The 21,062-nt window shown below is 49.8% G+C and overlaps 1 protein-coding gene across 1 annotated transcript; it reads right to left on the bottom strand.

Moving 5' to 3' along the window:
* Positions 1 to 9,291: 9,291 nt before the first annotated feature.
* LOC142908363 (uncharacterized) lies at positions 9,292 to 21,005 on the bottom strand. The gene is made up of 7 exons (XM_076058933.1): positions 20,841 to 21,005; positions 19,826 to 20,018; positions 19,125 to 19,259; positions 18,151 to 18,483; positions 17,189 to 17,210; positions 14,963 to 15,197; positions 9,292 to 13,385 (listed from the first exon to the last, which is right to left on the bottom strand). Exons 2-7 carry the CDS (start codon positions 19,902 to 19,904, stop codon positions 12,564 to 12,566), a joined length of 1,626 nt encoding a protein of 541 aa, XP_075915048.1. The 5' UTR covers positions 19,905 to 20,018; positions 20,841 to 21,005; the 3' UTR covers positions 9,292 to 12,563.
* Positions 21,006 to 21,062: the final 57 nt, after the last annotated feature.

The raw sequence follows: 21,062 nt of genomic DNA, 5'->3' as shown, positions 1-21,062 counted from the left end.
GAGTCACGGAGATGGAGTCACACGGATAGCGAGTCACGGAGATGGAGTCACACGGATAGCGAGTCACGGAGATCGAGTCACACGGATAGCGAGTCACGGAGATGGAGTCACACGGATAGCGAGTCACGGAGATGGAGTCACACGGATAGAGAGTCACGGAGATGGAGTCACACGGATAGAGAGTCACGGAGATGGAGTCACACGGATAGCGAGTGACGGAGATGGAGTCACACGGATAGCGAGTGATGGAGATGGAATCACATGGATAGCGAGTCACGGAGATGGAGTCACACGGATAGCGAGTCACGGAGATGGAGTCACACGGATAGCGAGTCACAGGGATACGAGACAAAGATCCCCCGTGTGACCTTAACAGACTGTCGGGGCAAGCGCTGTTAGCGAGCAGCGCCTGTGAAGGCCGGAACGACGTGCGAGGGGGTGGGTGGCCAGCACCACGCCCGGCCGCCTTTGTCTCCCCAGTGGCGATGTTCACACACCGCTACACCGGGTGCTCATTTGAGGCTGAGTCGACCTAGGGGACGAGGCCCAGGACCGGGTTAGAAGATCGTCGCCGGTGTTGGCCGAGCGCTGCGCTACGAAGCCGGCAGAGACCCGAGTTCCATTCCCGCTCACGGCCACCACCAACAGCGGTGACGATCATCTGAACCGGTCCTGGGACCTCGTCCCCTAGGTCGACTCGACCTAAAATGAGCACCCGGTGTAGCGGTGTGTGAACATCGCCACTGGGGAGACAAAGGCGGCCGGGCGTGGTGCTGGCCACCCACCCCCTCGTGTGCCACAGTGCCGGTAGCCTTAATGGGTGCTACTCACTAACAGCCTGTTAGAGGCTACACGGGGGATCTTTGTCTTTGTGGTAAAGTGTGGAGACTCCCCACCTCTACCATGACGTACTAGCTCCAGATAGAGGTAACTTTACCCCACGTTAGTTAAATTTACCTCAGGTGAGGTAACTTTACCTCAGGTGAGATAACTTTACCTCAGGTGAGGTGACATTACGTTAGTTAGAGGTAAATTTACCTCAGATGCGGTAACTTTACCTCATCTGAGGTAACATTACCTCAGGTGAGATAACTTTACCTCAGGTGAGGTAACTTTACCTCAAATAAGATTACTTTACTTCAAGTGAGGTAACATTACGTTAGGTAGAGGTAACTTTACCTCAGCTGAGGTAACTTTACTTCAAGTGAGGTAACATTACCTCAGGCAGAGGTAACATTACCTCAGGTGAGATAACTTTACCTCAGGCCAGGTAACTTTACCTCAAGCAGAGGTAAAATTACCTCAGGTGAAGTAACATCTCAAGAGAGATAACTTTATCTCATGCGAGGTAACATTACCTTTGGTGAAGTAAAATTACTTCAGGTGAGGTAACTTTTCTTGAGGTGAAGTAACTTTACCTCAGGTAGAGGTAACATTACCCAACGTTAGTTAAATTTACCTCAGGTGAGATAACTTTACCTCAGGTGAGGTAACTTTACCTCAAATGAGATAACTTTACCTCAAGTGAGGTAACATTACGTTAGGTAGAGGTAACGTTACCTCAGGTGAGGTAATGTTACCTCACCTGAGGTAACATTACCTCAGGTGAGGTAACATTACCTCAGGTAGAGGAAACTTTACCTCAGTTGAGATAACTTTACCTTAGGCGAGGTAAATTTACCTCAGATGAGATAACTTTACTTCAGGTAGAGGTAACATTACCTCAGGTGAAGTAGCTTTACCTCAAGTGATGTAATATAACGTTAAGTAGAGGTTACCTTACCTCAGGCGAGGTAACTTTACCTCAGATGAGGTAACTTTACCTTAGGCGAGGTAAATTTACCTCAGGGAAAGTAACAGTATCTCAAATGAGGTAACTTTACCTCATGCGAGGTAACATTACCGTAGGTGAAGTTAAATTACTTCAGTTGAGGTAACTTTTCCTGAGGTGAAGTAACTTTACCTCAGGTAGAGGTAACATTACCCCACGTTAGTTCAATTTACCTCAGGTGAGATAACTTTACCTCAGGTGAGGTAACTTTACCTCAAGTGAGGTAACATTACGTTAGGTAGAGGTAACTTTACCTCAGGTGAGATAACTTTACCTCAGGTGAGGTAACATTACCTCACTGAGGGTAAGGTAATCAGAATGTGATGCAATCCGAATAAAATCACGTTATATTATAAGGTAATCTTCACCGCGACATTCTCATTCAGTGCAAAGTAAATATTGTACAATTAATTAGTCGCTCGTGTCAACACTGTACCAGATGTGGAGCTGTAATCGTAACGTGAAGTCGTCTCGTAGCGTAAATCTTACACGATTTTAAATACGGACTGCAATGTAACCCCCGTGTAATGTAACCCTTATAATAGTCACCGTGTAATGTAATCAAAATGTAATCCTTCAGATAAGGTAACATTACCTCAGGTGATGTAACTTGTAATCCCCGTATGTCATGTGAATGTAATATCCGTGTAACGCAACCCAAATGTAATTCCCGTGTAATGCAATCCCCATATAATGTAATCCCCGTGCAATGTAATCCCCGTGTAATGCAATGCCCGTGTGATGTAATCCCATTGTAATGTAATCCCCGTGTAATGTAATCCCGTGTAATGTAATCCCCGTGTAATGTAATCCCGTGTAATGTAATCGGCGTGCAATGTAATCCCCGTGTAATGTAATCCCGTGTAATGTAATCCCCGTGTAATGTAACGTCCTTGCCTCTGTGTGAGCAGACGCCATTGACGCGGCTTCTCCCTTCCTTGGATCGGCGCGGGAAAATTCGAATGGGGGAGTGGGGGGTGGGGGGAGTGGGGGGTGGGGTGGGGGGTGGGGGGTGGGGGAGTTGGGGGGAGTGGGGGGGGGTGAGGGAGACGTATGACGTCATCGCGCTTTGCTCCCAACAGACTCCGAGGGGGAGATGCGATACGGGTGACGTCACCACGCAATGACGTATCCAGATTTTTTGAAAATAAATCTGAATCTTTATGGTGTAGGGGGTATCCGATAAGCTATGAAGCTCTTTGTGTCACAGATATTCAGTAAGGGGCACTATCTGGCTGTCCGCCTGATGATGCTGGTTGTGATTACTGGCAAAACGTCTTTCTCAGATTTATAAATGTTGTGGATTTGCTCTCCAACACACAACCGGTGTAGTGCTACATTATACACTACACTATACACTACACTATACACTACACTATACGCTGCACTATACACTACACTATACACTACACTATACACTACTATACACTACACTATACACTACACTACTATACACTACACTATACACTGCACTATACACTACACTACTATACACTACACTATACACTACTATACACTACACTACTATACACTACACTACTATACACTACACTATACACTACACTATACACTACACTACTATACACTACACTACACACTATACACTACACTATACACTACACTATACACTACACTATACACTACAATATGCACTACACTATACACTAGTGCTGTACTAAATCACGAGTTGGCACGTTCTGTTCACGTGACAAACCCTCTTACTAATTGGCTGTGTCGGGTGGTGTCGGTTTTAACGACACAACATTTATATTGACGCGACGCAACGCCAGAAAAAAAACCCCTCTAATTATGGATCCTCAATCTGAATAAAAACCCCCAACGACAAAAACAAAATCTCAATCGATTAATTAATTTCATGGTGACCTCCTTTGCCAGGACCAAAATATGAGAAGAGGTTTTCCCCTTTTTTCTGGCAACAAAACAGCTGCGTTAAGATGTTAAAACACCAAACTTAAACCTTTTACAAGGATTCATACTCTTTGGTTTAAAGCTTCCGTGGCTGCAGGGATTCATATTCTTGGTTCTTTCGGTAAAGTCACCACCACCACGTAGAAGGGAAACAATAAAATAATAAAAAATAAAAAAAAAATTCTCACGACGTTTTGACTGCAACACAAGAAGCAATCATCATCAGGTGAGAATGTTATTGTTTTATATTTTTATTATTTTATTGTTTCCCTTCTACGTGGTGACTTTACCGAAAGAACCAAGAATAATGATTCATACTCTTTGGTTTTTTCGGTAAAGTAACGAAGGTAAAAAATAAAATAAAACAACTAAATTAAATCACGACGTTTCGGAGGCAACACAAGCTTCCTTCATCAGGTGTAAAAAAGGGGCACAGCAAAATAACTGTAGAGTCATTTTGCTGTGCCCCTTGTGATGTAATATAACGTTAGGTAGAGGTAATCTTACCTCAGGCGAGGTAACTTTACCTCAGGTGAGGTAACTTTACCTCAGGTGAGGTAACTTTACCTCAGGCGAGGTAACTTTACCTCAGGTGAAGTAACATCTCAAGAGAGATAACTTTACCTCATGCGAGGTAACATTACCTTTGGTGAAGTAAAATTACTTCAGGTGAGGTAACTTTTCTTGAGGTGAAGTAACTTTACCTCAGGTAGAGGTAACATTACCCCACGTTAGTTAAATTTACCTCAGGTGAGATCACTTTACCTCAAGTGAGATAACATTACGTTAGGTAGAGGAAACTTTACCTCAGGTGAGGTAACTTTACCTCAGGTGAGGTAACTTTACCACAAATGAGATAACTTTACCTCAAGTGAGGTAACATTACGTTAGGTAGAGGTAACTTTACCTCAGGTGAGGTAACGTTACCTCAGGGGAGGTAACTTTATCTCAGGTGAGGTAACGTTACCTCAGGTAGAGGTAACATTACCTCAGGTGAGATAACTTTACCTTAGGCGAGGTAAATTTACCTCAGATGAGATAACTTTACTTCAGGTAGAGGTAACATTACCTCAGGTGAAGTAGCTTTACCTCAAGTGATGTAATATAACGTTAAGTAGAGGTTACCTTACCTCAGGCGAGGTAACTTTACCTCAGATGAGGTAACTTTACCTTAGGCGAGGTAAATTTACCTCAGGTAAAGTAACATTATCTCAAATGAGGTAACTTTACCTCATGCGAGGTAACATTACCTTAGGTGAAGTTAAATTACTTCAGTTGAGGTAACTCTTCCTGAGGTGAAGTAACTTTACCTCAGGTAGAGGTAACATTACCCCACGTTAGTTCAATTTACCTCAGGTGAGATAACTTTACCTCAAGTGAGGTAACATTACGTTAGGTAAAGGTAACGTTACCTCAGGTGAGGTAACGTTACCTCAGGGGAGGTAACGTTACCTCAGGTGAGGTAACGTTACCTCAGGTGAGGTAACGTTACCTCAGGTGAGGTAACTTTACCTCAGGTGAGGTAACATTACCTCAGGTAGAGGAAACTTTACCTCAGATGAGGTAACTTTACCTTAGGCGAGGTAAATTTACCTCAGGTAAAGTAACATTATCTCAAATGAGGTAACTTCTCATTTGAGATAATGCGAGGTAACATTACCTTAGGTGAAGTTGAATTACTTCAGTTGAGGTAACTCTTCCTGAGGTGAAGTTACTTTACCTCAAGTGAGGTAACATTACGTTAGGTAGGTGAGATAACTTTACCTCAGGTGAGGTAACATTACCTCACTGAGGGTAAGGTAATCAGAACGTGATGCAATCCGAATAAAATCACGTTATATTATAAGGTAATCTTCACCGCGACATTCTCATTCAGTGCAAAGTAAATATTGTACAGTTAGTCGCTCGTGTCAACACTGTACTAGATGTGGAGCTGTAATCGTAACGTGAAGTCGTCTCGTAGCCTAAATCTTACACGATTTAAAATACGGACTGCAATGTAACCCCCGTGTAATGTAACCCTTCTAATAATCACCGTGTAATGTAATCAAAATGTAATCCTTCATATAAGGTAACATTACCTCAGGTGATGTAACTTGTAATCCCCGTATAATGTATTGTGAATGTAATCTCCGTGTAATGTTACCCGAATGTAATCCCCGTGTAATGTAATCCCCGTGTAATGTAATCCCCGTGGTAATGCAATCTCCGTGGTAATGCAATCCCCGTGCGATGTAATCCCCGTGTAATGTAATCCCCGTGTAATGTAATCCTCGTGTAATGTAATCCCCGTGTAATGTAATCCCCGTGTAATGTAACGTCCTTGCCTCTGTGGGAGCTGACGCCATTGACGCGGCTTCTCCCTTCCTTGGTTCGGCGCGGGAAAATTCGAATGGGGGAGTGGGGGGTGGGGGGTGGGGGGAGTGGGAGGAGTTTAGGGAGTTGGGGGAGTGGGGGGTGGGGGCAGTGGGGGTGGGGAATGGAGTGGGGGTGGGGGTGAAGGTGAGGAGGGGTGGGGGAGTTTAGGGAGTGGGGGTCGAGAGGAGTGGGGGTTGCGGGGGGTGAGGGAGACGTATGACGTCATCGCGCTTTGATCCCAACAGACTCCGAGAGGGGAGATGCGATATGGGTGACGTCACTACGCAATGACGTAATCAGATTTTTTAAAAATAAATCTGAATCTTTATGGTGTAGGGGGTATCCGATAAGCTATAAAGCTCTTTGTGTCACAGATATTCAGTAAGGGGCACAATCTGGCTGTCCGCCTGATGATGCTGGTTGTGATTACTGGCGAAACGTCTTACTCAGATTTATAAATGTTGTGGATTTGCTCTCCAACACACAACCGGTGTAGTGCTACACTATACACTACACTATACACTACACTATACACTACTATACACTATACTACTATACACTACACTATACACTACTATACACTACACTATACACTACACTATACACTACTACACTACTATACACTACACTACTATACACTACACTATACACTACACTATACACTACACTATACACGACACTATACACTACACTATACACTACACTATACACTACTATACACTACACACTACACTACTATACACTACACTATACACTACACTACACTATACACTACACTACTATACACTACACTATACACTACACTACTATACACTACACTATACACTACACTATACACTACACTACTATACACTATACACTACTATACATTACACTACTATAAACTACATTATACACTACACTACTGTATACTATACTATACACTACACTATACACTACACTATAAACTGCACTACTATACACTACACTATACACTACACTATACACTACTATACACAACACTATACACTACACACTACACTATACACTACTATACACTACACTATACACTACACTATACACTAGTGCTGTACTAAATCACGAGTTGGCACGTTCTGTTCACGTGACAAACCCTCTTACTAATTGGCTGTGTCGGGTGGTGTCGCTTTTAACGACACAACATTTATATTGACGCGACGCAACGCCAGAAAAAAAACCCCTCTAATTATGGATCCTCAATCTGAATAAAAACCTCCAACGACAAAAACAAAATCTCAATCGATTAATTAATTTCATGGTGACCTCCTTTGCCAGGACCAAAATATGAGAACAGGTTTTCCCCTTTTTTCTGGCAACAAAACAGCTGCGTTAAGATGTTAAAACACCAAACTTAAACCTTTTACAAGGATTCATACTCTTTGGTTTAAAGCTTTCGTGACTGCAGGGATTCATATTCTTGGTTCTTTCGGTAAAGTCATCACCACGTAGAAGGGAAACAATAAAATAATAAAAATATAAAAACAATAAAATTCTCACGACGTTTCGACTGCAACACAAGCAATCATCATCAGGTGTGAATTTTATTGTTTTATATTTTTATTATTTTATTGTTTACCTTCTACGTGGTGACTTTACCGAAAGAACCAGTCATTTTGCTGTGCCCCTTGTGATGTAATATCACGTTAAGTAGAGGTAATCTTACCTCAGGCGAGGTAACTTTACCTCAGGTGAGGTAACTTTACCTCAGGTAGAAGTAACTTTACCTCAGATAGAGGTAACTTTACCTCAGGTAGAGGTAACTTTACCTCAGATAGAGGTAACTTTACCTCAGGTAGAGGTAACTTTACCTCAGATAGTGGTAACTTTACCTCAGGTAGAGGTAACTTTACCTCAGGTAGAGGTAACTTTACCTCAGATAGAGGTAACTTTACCTCAGGTAGAGGTAACTTTACCTCAGGTGGAGGTAACATTACCTCAGATAGAGGTAACATTACCCCAGGTAGAGGTAACTTTACCTCAGGTAGAGGTAACTTTACCTCAGATAGAGGTAACTTTACCTCAGGTAGAGGTAACTTTACCTCAGGTGAGGTAACTTTACCTCAGATAGAGGTAACTTTACCTCAGGTAGAGGTAACTTTACCTCAGATAGAGGTAACTTTACCTCAGGTAGAGGTAACATTACCTCATATAGAGGTAACATTACCTCAGGTAGAGGTAACGTTACCTCAGATGGAGGTAACTTTACCTCATATAGAGGTAACATTACCTCAGGTGAGGTAACATTACCTCAGATAGAGGTAACTTTACCTCAGGTAGAGGTAACTTTACCTCAGATAGAGGTAACTTTACCTCAGGTGAGGTAACTTTACCTCAGGTAGAGGTAACTTTACCTCAGATAGAGGTAACTTTACCTCAGGTAGAGGTAACTTTACCTCAGATAGAGGTAACGTTGTGTCAAAGTAACCCTCACGTAGTGCAGGCCGCGTGCCACTGTAATCGTTAAACACAACGCTCGCGTGACGTCACCACCTCACTTCACGCGGCAGCCTCGAAGTGCACCCAGCCTGGCACAGGCGCCGTGGGGACGTCACCGTCACTGAGTGGCCAATGGCGGTGGTTGGTGGTGGGGGGGAGTGGGGGGGGGTAACGGGGGTGGGAGGGGTGGGGGGTAACGGGGGAGTGGGGGGGGGCGAGACGCGTGACGTCACCACGCAGTGACGTCATCAGAGTTTTTAAGTTATTTTTTTTTATTCTGGAGGAATCCGATGAGCTGTGAAGCTCTTTATTATCCACAGACGTCCACAGTAGGTGCACGGGGTCAGAACGCCACAACAACAAACACAATACAATAAACACCATGGGAGTGCAGAGTATAGGAAAGGTAGGCACGTGACCAACACAACTCTGTAGGGGCGTGTGAATTGAAGTCTGTGGGGGCATGTGAATTGAAGTCTGTAGGGGCGTGTGAATTGAAATCTGTAGGACAGTGTGATGTGTAAGTTTGTTGGGTCATAGTTTTACCATCCTTGACGTGCAGGGATGACGACTAGGATCGGTGTTGTTAGGATCAGCGGCGAGCAGTTGTGACCAGGTGCTGCTGTGTGTAACGATTACAGATGACAGTGAGGGGGAAAAAGCATTTGATCCCCTGCTGATTTTGTACGTTTGCCCACTGACAAAAGAAATGATCAGTCTATAATTTTAACGGTTGGTTTATTTGAACAGCGAGAGACAGAATAACAACAAGAAAATCCAGAAAAACGCGAGTTTAAGAGCCGGGAGCCAACAACAGCTTGGGGCTCGCAATGGCTACAGCGACTATTGGAACGGTCGATGCGGCCTCTGCGTTGAACAGCAGGAGACAACGGGTACAGTCTGGTTTCGCTACAACGCCGCGTGTTAGTTCTAACGACGCCAACTGGACGACACAACGTCGTGAATGTATCGTAGGGGACACACGCCGTCTGTAACGCGGACGCGGATTGGATGCGACGCGACCGAGCGAACGGAACTACGTCTCAACGCGAGTAGGAGTAAGCGGTTCTACGTGCGGCTGCCCTCGGCGTAGCGGCGTCGCAACGAGGAGGCGTTGGGATGCTGCTGGATGCTTCTAGACGCTACCCAAGCGCCTCGGTCTTAGTCCCGCCTCTGTCTTGCCCATCATCTCGCGTGTTATCGCGGACCACGCTTCACCCCCCACCCCCCCATTATAGTTTATATTATTTCTCCACAACGCGGTTGTTCTTCAGGAACGCAACAACCACCGCCGCGTTGCAGGAGAACGACGGACCGTGAACGCGCTTCGACGATTCGCGGCAACGCGACGGCAACACAAAGCGCCACGCGCGGTCTCTCGCGACCGGCGGTATCTGCGACGAAGGTTTTTGTCGTCGTTGCCGCCGGGTTAGATGGCATTGGATCACAATCCTGGCACGTCGCCCGATGAAGCCGGTCGCCGTTGTTTGTAATCGCCGGCGAAACGTCACCGGTACTCGAATTGTAAATGCTGTGGTGGGTTCACTCTCCCCGACACACAAGCGCCGTGTGTGCTGAAGTTGGTAACCAATTGGCACGTTTCGTTTACGTGACAAATCCTGACTGATTGGCCGTGCCAGGCGACAGTGGTGGGTGGTGGTGGGTTAACGACACAATGTTTATGTTTACGAGATCTCTAACCCAACAACAACAACAAAGAACAATCCTCTGTCACGGAAAAGTGTCACCACAGAGCAAGTCGCTCCCACCTCCTGGAAACACTGACACAGAGCAAGTCGCTCCCACCTCCTGGAGACACCGGCACGGGCTGTGTGAGCTGGGCTGCCTTCACAACCAACGAGACGCCGGCGCTGCCAACTGGGACCAAGACGTCAGCGCTGCCTCCACCGGTCCGGTGAGGTCATTCTCAACGGCAGGTTTTGTTTTTTTACTTCACTTTACTTTTCCAGGTAAGGCTCCCACTGAGCTGTGTGGTAGCGACCTGCCTATCACAAATGACGGCGGCGCACCGAAGTGGCTTGTCACGTGACATTTACAGCAGCCAAATACTCTGAACGCATGTTGAGATGTTAACCACCTCTCCTGGTATACAGGAGATCGTTGGTTCGATTCCGACCCTGACGCCTGCTGTATATTTTGAGTTTACGCGTCTCTCTCTCTCTCCCCGTGGTCGTGTGGATTTTTCTCCAGGTCCTCCGGTTTTTCCCCTCGACATTTAGAATCGAGATCACGCAATCAGAGTATCTGGCCGCTATCAATGTCCACACAATGATGAGCCACTTCGCTGAGCTTTCATTTGTGATGGCCAGGTGGTAGCGTCTGATAAAAGAGCCTCTACATATTCTGTTGGACCTTACTTAGTAAAATCCCAAGATAATTTTTGTTAGTTTAAGTAAGTATATAATTTTAAACAGAATCACAAACTAACGCTCAACTTTCTTAACCGTGTAAGAGTCAACGCGCGCCACCACCGTGCGACGACACGCGAGCAACCGGGACGATGCAGAGAATCTCTCAACACTTTCCCACGTCCGAGACGTCTGCAGAGTTACAGGGTGGGTGTCACCGTTCACGGGGTGGGTGTCACGGTTCACTGGGTGGGCGTCACCGTTCACGGGGTGGGTGTCACCAGTCACAGGGTGGGCGTCACCGTTCACGGGGTGGGCGTCACCGTTCACGGGGTGGGCGTCGCCGTTCACGGGGTGGGCGTCGCCATTCATGGGGTGGGCGTCACCGTTCACGGGGTGGGTGTCACCGTTCACGGGGTGGGCGTCGCCGTTCACGGGGTGGGCGTCGCCGTTCACGGGGTGGGCGTCGCCGTTCACGGGGTGGGCGTCGCCGTTCACGGGGTGGGCGTCGCCGTTCACGGGGTGGGCGTCACCGTTCACGGGGTGGGCGTCACCGTTCACGGGGTGGGTGTCGCCGTTCACCGCAGAATCCCACGAATTTAGCGAGTGGCTGCTGCTGTTGTTGTTATCAAGACGTCGTTGCTCACCGCAGAGAAGCGTAGCGACACGACCGCCGCCACTCTGCGCTAGCCGGCGCCAAAACTGTGCCACGCTCCCTGCCCCGCGTGGCCCTGTGGGAGCCTCGCTACCGATAAAGTTACTTTAGTTCTCACTGCGTTTCGTTGTTCCGACGACGACGACGTTCACGCACGGCGCGCGGCGTCGTCGCAACGGCAAAGGGTCAAAGTTCACGCCGGGAACATTTTCAACGGGGGAGGCAGCAGCAACAACACGCAGGGTGATCCAAGCGCAGATGCCCCACTCACACCTACACCCCCCCCCAACGCCATCTCAGAATATTTTTTTTCAGACCGCAGGAATCCGAAGAGCTATGAAGCTCTTCTCCGCAGATCTCCAGCCGTTCCACAGATGTCCTCTCCTACCAACCCCCCACCCCCCCACCTCCTCCCCGTAGCTTTCCTCTCAGCAGCAAAGTGAATATCGCGCGAGCGATGGCTCGGGGCTACGGGACTGAGTGCACGGAGATTCGTGAGCGGACGCCGCCTTCGTCATCGGCCGCGGTTCTGCCTACCGCTGGATGGGTACGTACTGTACGCACTGTACGTACTGTACATACGTCGCACGGGGCAGGGCTACGAGACGGCACGCGGTGCTCACGGAGACCGGCGGGGGACGTGCAGACTGGGGTATCTGTCGGTGGATCGCCCTGCGGTGCCCCCCTCTAGGGTGACAACAGTGCAGCTCTGCACGGGGGACTCTGCACACTCACACACACAGGGACCCCCAGGTGGTGGGGGTGGGGGGGTGGGGACGTGCAGTGGTTGGGACCGAGAACTCCGCACTTGCAATCGAGGGGTGGCCGGGTCGGTTTAATCTCCCGCCCCCCACAGGGTGTGAGGCAGGTGTAGGAGGATTCCGTAGGTTTCCGTGTTCACATTCAAAATCAGTTTCAAGAGTGGCACAGCCTCGGCTAATCACGTGGCCTGTTGTTGGAAACTAATTCACAGCTCGGCGCTGTGCGCTTTGTGCTCAGGATGGCTGACTTTTCTGTTTCCACGTGGATGAGAAAATGCATTCTGGCCGGTGTGTGTTCTCTGGTGCCTGTGAAGTGTTGATGGCCGTTCAAACGCCTTCTCACACACGGTGCACTTGAACGGCTTCTCTCCCGTGTGTGTTCTCTGGTGGCTGTGAAGAGTTGATGGCCGTGCAAACGCCTTCTCACACACGGTGCACTTGAACGGCTTCTCTCCCGTGTGTGTTCTCTGGTGGCTGTGAAGAGTTGATGGCCGTGCAAACGCCGTCTCACACACGGTGCACTTGAACGGCTTCTCTCCCGTGTGTGTTCTCTGGTGGCTGTGAAGATGTTGTAGTCGTGCAAACGCCTTCTCACACACGGTGCACTTGAACGGCTTCTCTCCCGTGTGTGTTCTCTGGTGGCTGTGAAGAGTTGATAGCAGTGCAAACGCCTTCTCACACACGGTGCACTTGAACGGCTTCTCTCCCGTGTGTGTTCTCTGGTGGCTGTGAAGAGTTGATAGCAGTGCAAACGCCTTCTCACACACGGTGCACTTGAACGGCTTCTCTCCAGTGTGTGTTCTCTGGTGTATCTTCAAGCTACTCTTGCGGTCTGTGCTGTATGGACATTGGTCACACTGATGACTTTTGTTACTGGGCTTAGTGGGGTGTCTCCTCTGCACGTGATGCTCTAGACTAGAGCGGCAGATGAACTGACGGTTGCAGGCAGGACACGGCAGCCTTGTGACCTCCACACCCACTCCACCTGCGTCATCCCAGAGGCACAAGACACACGCGCATACCAACACCTAGACATAAACACTCTTGAACACGTGTGTGTGTATATACAAAGGCAAAGGTCCCCAACAGCCATATCAGACTGTTGGGCAAGTGCTGTTTGCGAGTACCTATGAAGGCCGGCATGGCACACGAGGGAGAAGGTGACAAACACCAGGCCCAACCGCCTTTGTTTCTCCAGTGGCGATGTTTCCACGATTAAGCTAAATACTCATTTGGGGCTGAGTCAACATAGGGGAGGTCTAAATATTCACCACTGACGTTGACCGTGAGTGGGAATCGAACTGAGGTGGCCGGGTTGGTAGTGCAGTGGGCTCCATTTATATACACACAAAGACAAAGAACCCCCGTCTAACCTGTATACACTTTTGGGACAAGTGCTGTTATCGGGCACCGATGAAGGCCAGCACGGCACACGAGTGGGAGGGTGGCCAGCACCACACATGGCCGCCTTTGTCTCCCCAGTGGCGATGTTTACTACTACACACCACACCAGTTACTAACTTGCACCTTAGTGTGGGTGTTGCCTATCATCTCTGGTGAGCGGTGGCTATCATTGCTGGTGAGTGGTGGCTATCATCTCTGGTGAGTGGTGGCTATCATCCCTGGTGAGTGGTAGCTATCATCTCTGGTGAGTGGTGGCTATCGTCTCTGGTGAGCGTTAGCTATCATCTGTGATGAGTGGTGGCTATCATCTCTGGTGAGTGGTGGCTATCATCTCTGGTGAGTGGTGGCTATCATCTCTGGTGAGTGGTGGCTATCATCTCTGGTGAGTGGTGGCTATCGTCTCTGGTGAGCGTTAGCTATCATCTGTGATGAGTGGTGGCTATCATCTCTGGTGAGTGGTGGCTATCATCTCTGGTGAGTGGTGGCTATCATCCCTGGTGAGTGGTGGCTATCATCTCTGGTGAGTGGTGGCTATCGTCTCTGGTGAGCGTTAGCTATCATCTGTGATGAGTGGTGGCTATCATCTCTGGTCAGTGGTGGCTATCATCTCTGGTGAGTGGTGGCTATCAGCCCTGGTGAGTGGTGGCTATCATCTCTGGTGAGTGGTGGCTATCATCTCTGGTGAGTGGTGGCTATCATCTCTGGTGAGTGGTGGCTATCATCTCTGGTGAGTGGTGGCTATCATTTCTGGTGAGTGGTGGTTGTCATCCCTGGTGAGTGGTGACTGTCATATCTGGTGAGTGGTGGCTATCATCTCTAGTGAGTGGTAGCTATCATCTCTGGTGAGTGGTCACTATCATCTCTGGTGAGTGGTGGCTATCGTCTCTGGTGAGTGGTGGCTATCATCTCTGGTGAGTGGTGGCTATCATCTCTGGTGAGTGGTGGCTATCATCTCTGGTGAGTGGTGGCTATCATCTCTGGAGAGTGGTGGCTATCGTCTCTGGTGAGTGGTGGCTAAAGTCTGGTGAGTGGTGGCTATCATATCTGGTGAGTGGTGGCTATCATCTCTGGTGAGTTGTGGCTATCGTCTCTGGTGAGTGGTGGCTATCATCTCTGGTGAGTGGTGGCTATAGTCTGGTGAGCAGTGGTGAGTCTCTGGTGAGCGGTGCTCACAGTGTTCCTCGCTTGGTGGAGGCTGCACGGGGTGCAGGTCTCTGGCGGTGGCCCTGGGAGCCAACTCGCTGCTGCTGCTGCTGCGGCGTCGCGAGGGCCCGGCCTCGCAGGCGATGCCCAGCTCCTGGGCGAACTCCTCGCCGTACCAGACCAGCAGCTCAGAGCCGGGCCCCACGGCACGGAACGTACGGTAGTAAATCTGCCCCCGGTGCTGGAAGGCCACCAGGTTCTGCTCCTGCTCATTCCTCGCGCAGTTGACGAACCTGCGGGGGCAGACGCGGGGGGCGGGGTGGGCGCCGTTAGCGAGCGCCTATTAAGGGCCGGCACTGGGCGCTAGGTGGGGGTGGTGGGGCTGGAACCACGCTCAGTACCGGGTGCTCATTTGATGCAGAGTCGACCAAGGGGAGGCCCAGGGTCTCTGGGTGCAGTGGTTCTGGTCTCTGTGTGTGGTGGTTCTGGTCTCTGTGTGTGGTGGTTCTGGTCTCTGTGTGTCGTGGTTCAGGTCTCTATGTGTAGTGGTTCTGGTCTCTGTGTGTAGTGGTTCTGGTCTGTGTGTAGTAGTTCTGGTCTCTGTAGTGGTTCTGGTCTCTGTGTGTGGTGGTTCTGGTCTCTGTGTGTGGTGGTTCTGGTCTCTGTATAGTGGTTCTGGTCTCTGTGTCGTGGTTTTGGTCTCTGTGTGGTGGTTCTGGTCTCTGTAGTGGTTCTGGTCTCTGTGTGTAGTGGTTCTGGTCTCTGTGTGTGGTGGTTCTGGTCTCTGTGTGTTGTGGTTCAGGTCTCTATGTGTAGTGGTTCTGGTCTCTGTGTGTAGTGGTTCTGGTCTGTGTGTAGTAGTTCTGGTCTCTGTAGTGGTTCTGGTCTCTGTGTGTGGTGATTCTGGTCTCTGTGTGTGGTGGTTCTGGTCTCTGTATAGTGGTTCTGGTCTCTGTAGTGGTTCTGGTCTCTGTGTGTAGTGGTTCTGGTCTCTGTGTGGTGGTTCTGGTCTCTGTAGTGGTTCTGGTCTCTGTGTGTGGTGGTTCTGGTCTCTGTGTGTAGTTGTTCTGGTCTATGTGTAGTGGTTCTGGTCTCTATGTGTCGTGGTTCTGGTCTCTGTGTGTGGTGGTTCTGGTCTCTGTGTAGTGGTTCTGGTCTTTGTGTAGTTGTTCTGGTCTATGTGTAGTGGTTCTGGCCTCTATGTGTCGTGGTTCTGGTCTCTGTGTGTAGTGGTTCTGGTCTCTGTGTGTAGTAGTTCTGGTCTCTGTGTGTCTTGGTTCTGGTCTCTGTGTGTGGTGGTTCTGGTCTCTGTGTGGTGGTTCTGGTCTCTATGTGTAGTGGTTCTGGTCTCTGTGTGTAGTTGTTCTGGTCTATGTGTAGTGGTTCTGGTCTCTATGTGTCGTGGTTCTGGTCTCTGTGTGTGGTGGTTCTGGTCTCTGTGTAGTGGTTCTGGTCTTTGTGTAGTTGTTCTGGTCTATGTGTAGTGGTTCTGGCCTCTATGTGTCGTGGTTCTGGTCTCTGTGTGTAGTGGTTCTGGTCTCTGTGTGTAGTAGTTCTGGTCTCTGTGTGTCTTGGTTCTGGTCTCTGTGTGTGGTGGTTCTGGTCTCTGTGTGGTGGTTCTGGTCTCTATGTGTAGTGGTTCTGGTCTCTGTGTGTAGTGGTTCGGGTCTCTGTGTGTAGTGGTTCTGGTCTCTACGTGTGGTGGTTCTGGTCTCTGTGTGTAGTGGTTCTGGTCTCTGTGTGGTGGTTCTGGTCTCTGTGTGTAGTGGTTCCGATCTCTGTGTGTCGTGGTTCAGGTCTCTATGTGTAGTGGTTCTGGTCTCTGTGTGTGGTGGTTCTGGTCTCTGTGTGTGGTGGTTCTGGTCTCTGTGTAGTGGTTCTGGTCTCTGTGTAGTGGTTCTGGTCTCTGTAGTGGTTCTGGTCTCTGTGTGTAGTAGTTCTGGTCTCTGTGTGTAGTGGTTCTGGTCTCTATGTGTAGTGGTTCTGGTCTCTGTGTGTAGTGGTTCTGGTCTCTATGTGTAGTGGTTCTGGTCTCTGTGTGTAGTAGTTCTGGTCTCTGTGTGTAGTGGTTCTGGTCTCTATGTGTAGTGGTTCTGGTCTCTGTGTGTGGTGGTTCTGGTCTCTGTATGTCATGGTTCTGGTCTCTGTGTGTGGTGGTTCTGGTCTCTGTAGTGGTTCTGGTCTCTGTGTGTGGTGGTTCTGGTCTCTCTGTGCAGTGGTCCTTAAGACAAGAATCACCTCATCCAGTTTGATTTAGATTCATCCTGAGCATCAACATATTCACGATCCTTTTTGTTTTTGTAAATCTGAAACACACACGCACACGAGCAGATCCACGGATAATTAATGTGAGTTGGACCGTAACTTGAACTTCTTTCGTACCGGACGTAGCCAACCATGCTGATCGGAGGTGCGGGGGAAGGACAACAAACTAAACACTAAAAGCAGTTCTAAAGAAATGAATTTTAAATCTACAATATTTAAAAGTGCATAGCTCCCAGTGGCTTCCTCATATTGTAAGCAAGAGCCTTCCAGACGGCCGCAGAAGTGCGTCTGTAAGCGCCGCGCCATGCGGTGACCACTGTCTTTGCACGATGTGTAGCCAAACGCCGCTGCTGCTGCTGCTGCTGCGAGCATGAACAGAGTTTGCGTGATGATGGTTTATGCTTCTTGACGAGATCAGCCGCGAGGTGTCGTGGTTTATTTTTGCGTAAGGAGTGCGTGAGGAGGAACCACCAGTCTGTGGTTCCTCCTTACGCATCGAAGTTGTTCTGTCCTTGCGAGCGAGCGGCTACTGTGGGTTACAAGTTGAACTCATAATGACGTTAAATTTTGGGTCTCTCTGTGAGTCTGTGGGTCCCTGTGTGAGTCTCTGAGTCTCTGTCCAAGTCTCTAGGTCTCTGTGTGAGTCTCTGGGTCTCTGTGTGAGTCTGTGGGTCTCTGTGCAAGTCTGTGGGTCTCTCTGTGAGTCTGTGGGTCCCTGTGTGAGCCTCTAAGGCTCTGTGTGAGTCTCTGGGTCTCTGTGTGAGTCTGTGGGTCTCTGTGTGAGTCTGTGGGTCTCTCTGTGCGAGTCTCTGGGTCTCTGTGTGAGTCTGTGGGTCTCTGTGCGAGTCTCCGGGTCTCTGTGCGAGTCTCTGGGTCTCTGTGTGAGACTCTGGGTCTCTTCTGTGTGAGTCTGTGGGTGACTGTGTGAAGCTATGGGTTTCTCTGTATCTCCCTCACGAGCCTCCTCTCCACACACACGACGATGATGATGATGATGTAGGAATAGGAGGAGGCTGCAGCAGTGGCAGTAGCAGCAGCAGCAGCTCACCAGCCAGCAGTACTCGCTCACGGGGTTCTCCTCAGACACCTCTCCCTGGTAGGGCCCAAACATCACCCCCTTGGGCAGCTTCTTCCTGTTGCTCCACACCCCGAGGCCGGCGCCGGCGATGGAGGAGGCGCCGACGGTGAGGCCCTGGGGCAGGCTGAGCCGGGCCCTGTCGGCCACTCCCGGGGCCACGGCCGCGTCCGCGATGAACTCTGGCGGGCCGTGCACGGAGCACTCCCCCAGGTAGAAATCCCTGCACAGCTCGCAGACTGAGAGCCACAGCAGCAGCAGCAGCAGGAGGGGGGCGAATCGCAGTAGCAGCAGCAGCAGCAGCAGTGGCACTGTGAGAGAGTGAGAGGGTGAGGAGCGCTCCAGACAGATGCCTCCCTCCCTCCCTCTCTGCATGGTGAACTTATTTAGCTCGCTCATCGGAGATGTATCCCCTGTAACCCTCCCTGCATCCCTCCCCTCCCTACCTGCCAGCATCCCTGAGCGAGGGAGCAAAAGAGAGAGAGAGGTGAGTGAGAGTGCGAGAAAGGGAGCGTGCGAGAGGGAGGGCGAGGGGGAGAGAGTGAGAGGGAGCAGGTGGAATATATCGAGTGAGAGCGCGGGAGCAATAGAGGGACATAGGTGAGAGTGTGAGACAGTGAGAGTGTAATAAAGCGAGAGAGATAGGTGAGAGTGTGAGACAGTGAGAGTGTAACAAAGCGAGAGAGATAGGTGAGAGTGTGAGACAGTGAGAGTGTAACAAAGCGATAGAAATAGGTGAGAGTGTGAGAAAGTGACAGTGAGTGAGAGAGAGTGTGAAAGTGACAGTGAGAGATTGACAGTGAGAGAGTGAGAAAGTAACAGAGTGACAGTGAGAGTGAGAAAGTGAGAGAGAGAGCGGTAGAGGCAGCAGGGGTCTCACAGAAGAAGTCGTCGTCCTGGGGCTCCTCCACCTCTGTGTAGACTTTCCTCTCGCGCTGCCGCAGGCCGTAGCGAGAGCGAGCGCTGAGCGACACCGCCGCAGCCTGGGCGGAGGAGGCCGGCGGCACGGAGGAGCCTGCGGGCAAACGCGGCGAGATGTTGACCGCCTCTCCCGGTGTACGGGAGGTCGTGGGTTCCATCCCGACCCTGACGAAGCCTGCCGTACATCTGCAGCCCGCGCGTCTCTCTCTCTCTCTCCTCCGTGGCGAGATGTTGACTCCCTCGCGTGGTCTACGGGAGGTCGTGGGTGCGATCCCGACCCTGACGACCCACGCTGTACGTTTGGAGTCTGCGTGTCGTACCTCCACGTGGTTGCGTGGATTTTTCCCCGGGTCCTCTGGTTTTTTTCCTGGACATTTAGAATCAACGTCACGCTTGATTTGAAGCTTTCGTGACTGCAGGAATCCATACTCTTTGGTTCTTTCGGTAAAGTCACGTAGTAGGTATAAAATAAAATAAATCACGACGTTTCGGGTGCAACACAAGCGTCCATCATCAAGTGAGAAAGCATGGTCTGCTGCTGAGGCAGAGTGTTTTAAAAGGTTTGAAATGGGTGTTGCCCAAGGGTCATGAAGAAGTGGTGCGGGACTATTGCTGTTGGAGTTGCGGTGAGAATAGAAATCACCGCTGCAGGCTACGCACCTCCACGTATCCTCTGGAGCACCACCCTCAGGGCCTCCTTGCAGGCGGTGGCTCTGCGCTCCAGCCTGAACATCGCCATCCTGGCCTTGTGCACCTCCCTCAGCTCAAATCCCCTGAACTCCTCCTCCTGCTGCTGCTCCTCCTCCACGCCCTGCAAGATGCTCCACACGTACTCCAGGGCTTCCGCTTTAGTCTGAGCGGGAGGGGGCGGTGGGGTGAGGGGTCGGAAGGGGGTGTGGGGGGCAGAGTTGGTGCGGTGACAAGCGGTGGCTAGGAGATTTTAACTCCCTCGCCTGGTACGCAGGAGGTCGCGGGCTCGATCTCGACCCTGACACCTCATCGGATTCCTCCAGTACAATACAAATTCTAATTCTGATATTCTGATTCTGTATATCTGATCCCATACATCAAGCAGAACCATGCCGTCGTCATGCTGAACCTCGGTGGGTATGGCAGGCCAAGCCTCTTCTACGAAAAGTAAAAAGTAATAAAATACAAATTAAGATTCTTCCGCTGATCTGTGTTACGTCATTTCTGTACGACTCCAATAATGTTGATCGTCAAAATCGCCAAATTTGCGGAGCTCCGCTGCAAATAGAGGGAGACGAGAGGTGAGGCAGCGACGAGCTCAGCCTCCCCTCTGATTGCGCAACCCCTCAGAAACTGGATGGAGCGCGGGCAATAAGCGCGTGCCTGTTACTATCTCTCTGTAATGATTGGAATTAAACAGAAATGACATTTATAACACAGATCAGTGGAAACATTTTTTTTTACTTTTCGTAACAGCTATTTTCATTGGCGTATATGACAGGTGAGGCTCAAGCCTCGCCTGCCTCCCCTGACCGCACGTCCCTGGTATATGAGTGTTTAGTAGTACGTATGTATATTGAATTTCTTTGGCACCGTACGTAGCCAACCTCGCTAATGGTAGGTGCGTGGGAAGGACAACAAACTAAAGACAACAACAGCAGCAGCAGCTGTAACGAGAGGAGTGCCGTGCGCTGTGCACAGAGACCTTGCGCTTGCTAGGAGCTGCCCTCGCGTGCGACTCTCCCACGGTAGCCCAGCGTGAAGCAGCCCCCTTTCCTCCTCCTGCGTGAACACACGCACACACGTGTGAACACACGCACACACGTGAACACACGCACGCACGTGTCAACACATGCACACACGTGAACACACTCACTCACGTGAACACACGCACACACGTGTGAACACACTCACACACGTGTGAACA

Source organism: Petromyzon marinus, assembly GCF_048934315.1.
Source record: "Petromyzon marinus isolate PM22_M1 ecotype Great Lakes invasive population chromosome 80 unlocalized genomic scaffold, UKy_Petmar_22M1.pri1.0 chr80_unloc.3, whole genome shotgun sequence".
In the NCBI taxonomy this organism is placed as follows: Eukaryota; Metazoa; Chordata; class Hyperoartia; order Petromyzontiformes; family Petromyzontidae; genus Petromyzon; species Petromyzon marinus.
This window is presented reverse-complemented; position numbering and strand designations above follow the sequence as displayed.

Coding starts and splice junctions, on each gene's coding strand:
- LOC142908363 (XM_076058933.1), bottom strand. CDS start 19,904: ATGGCGATGTTCAGGCTGGAGCGCAGAGCCACCGCCTGCAAGGAGGCC. Junction 17,211..18,150: donor CCTACATCATCATCATCATC/GTCGTGTGTGTG, acceptor TGTGTGTTTCAG/ATTTACAAAAACAAAAAGGA. Junction 13,386..14,962: donor CCGCCAGAGACCTGCACCCC/GTGCAGCCTCCA, acceptor GTTTATGTCTAG/GTGTTGGTATGCGCGTGTGT.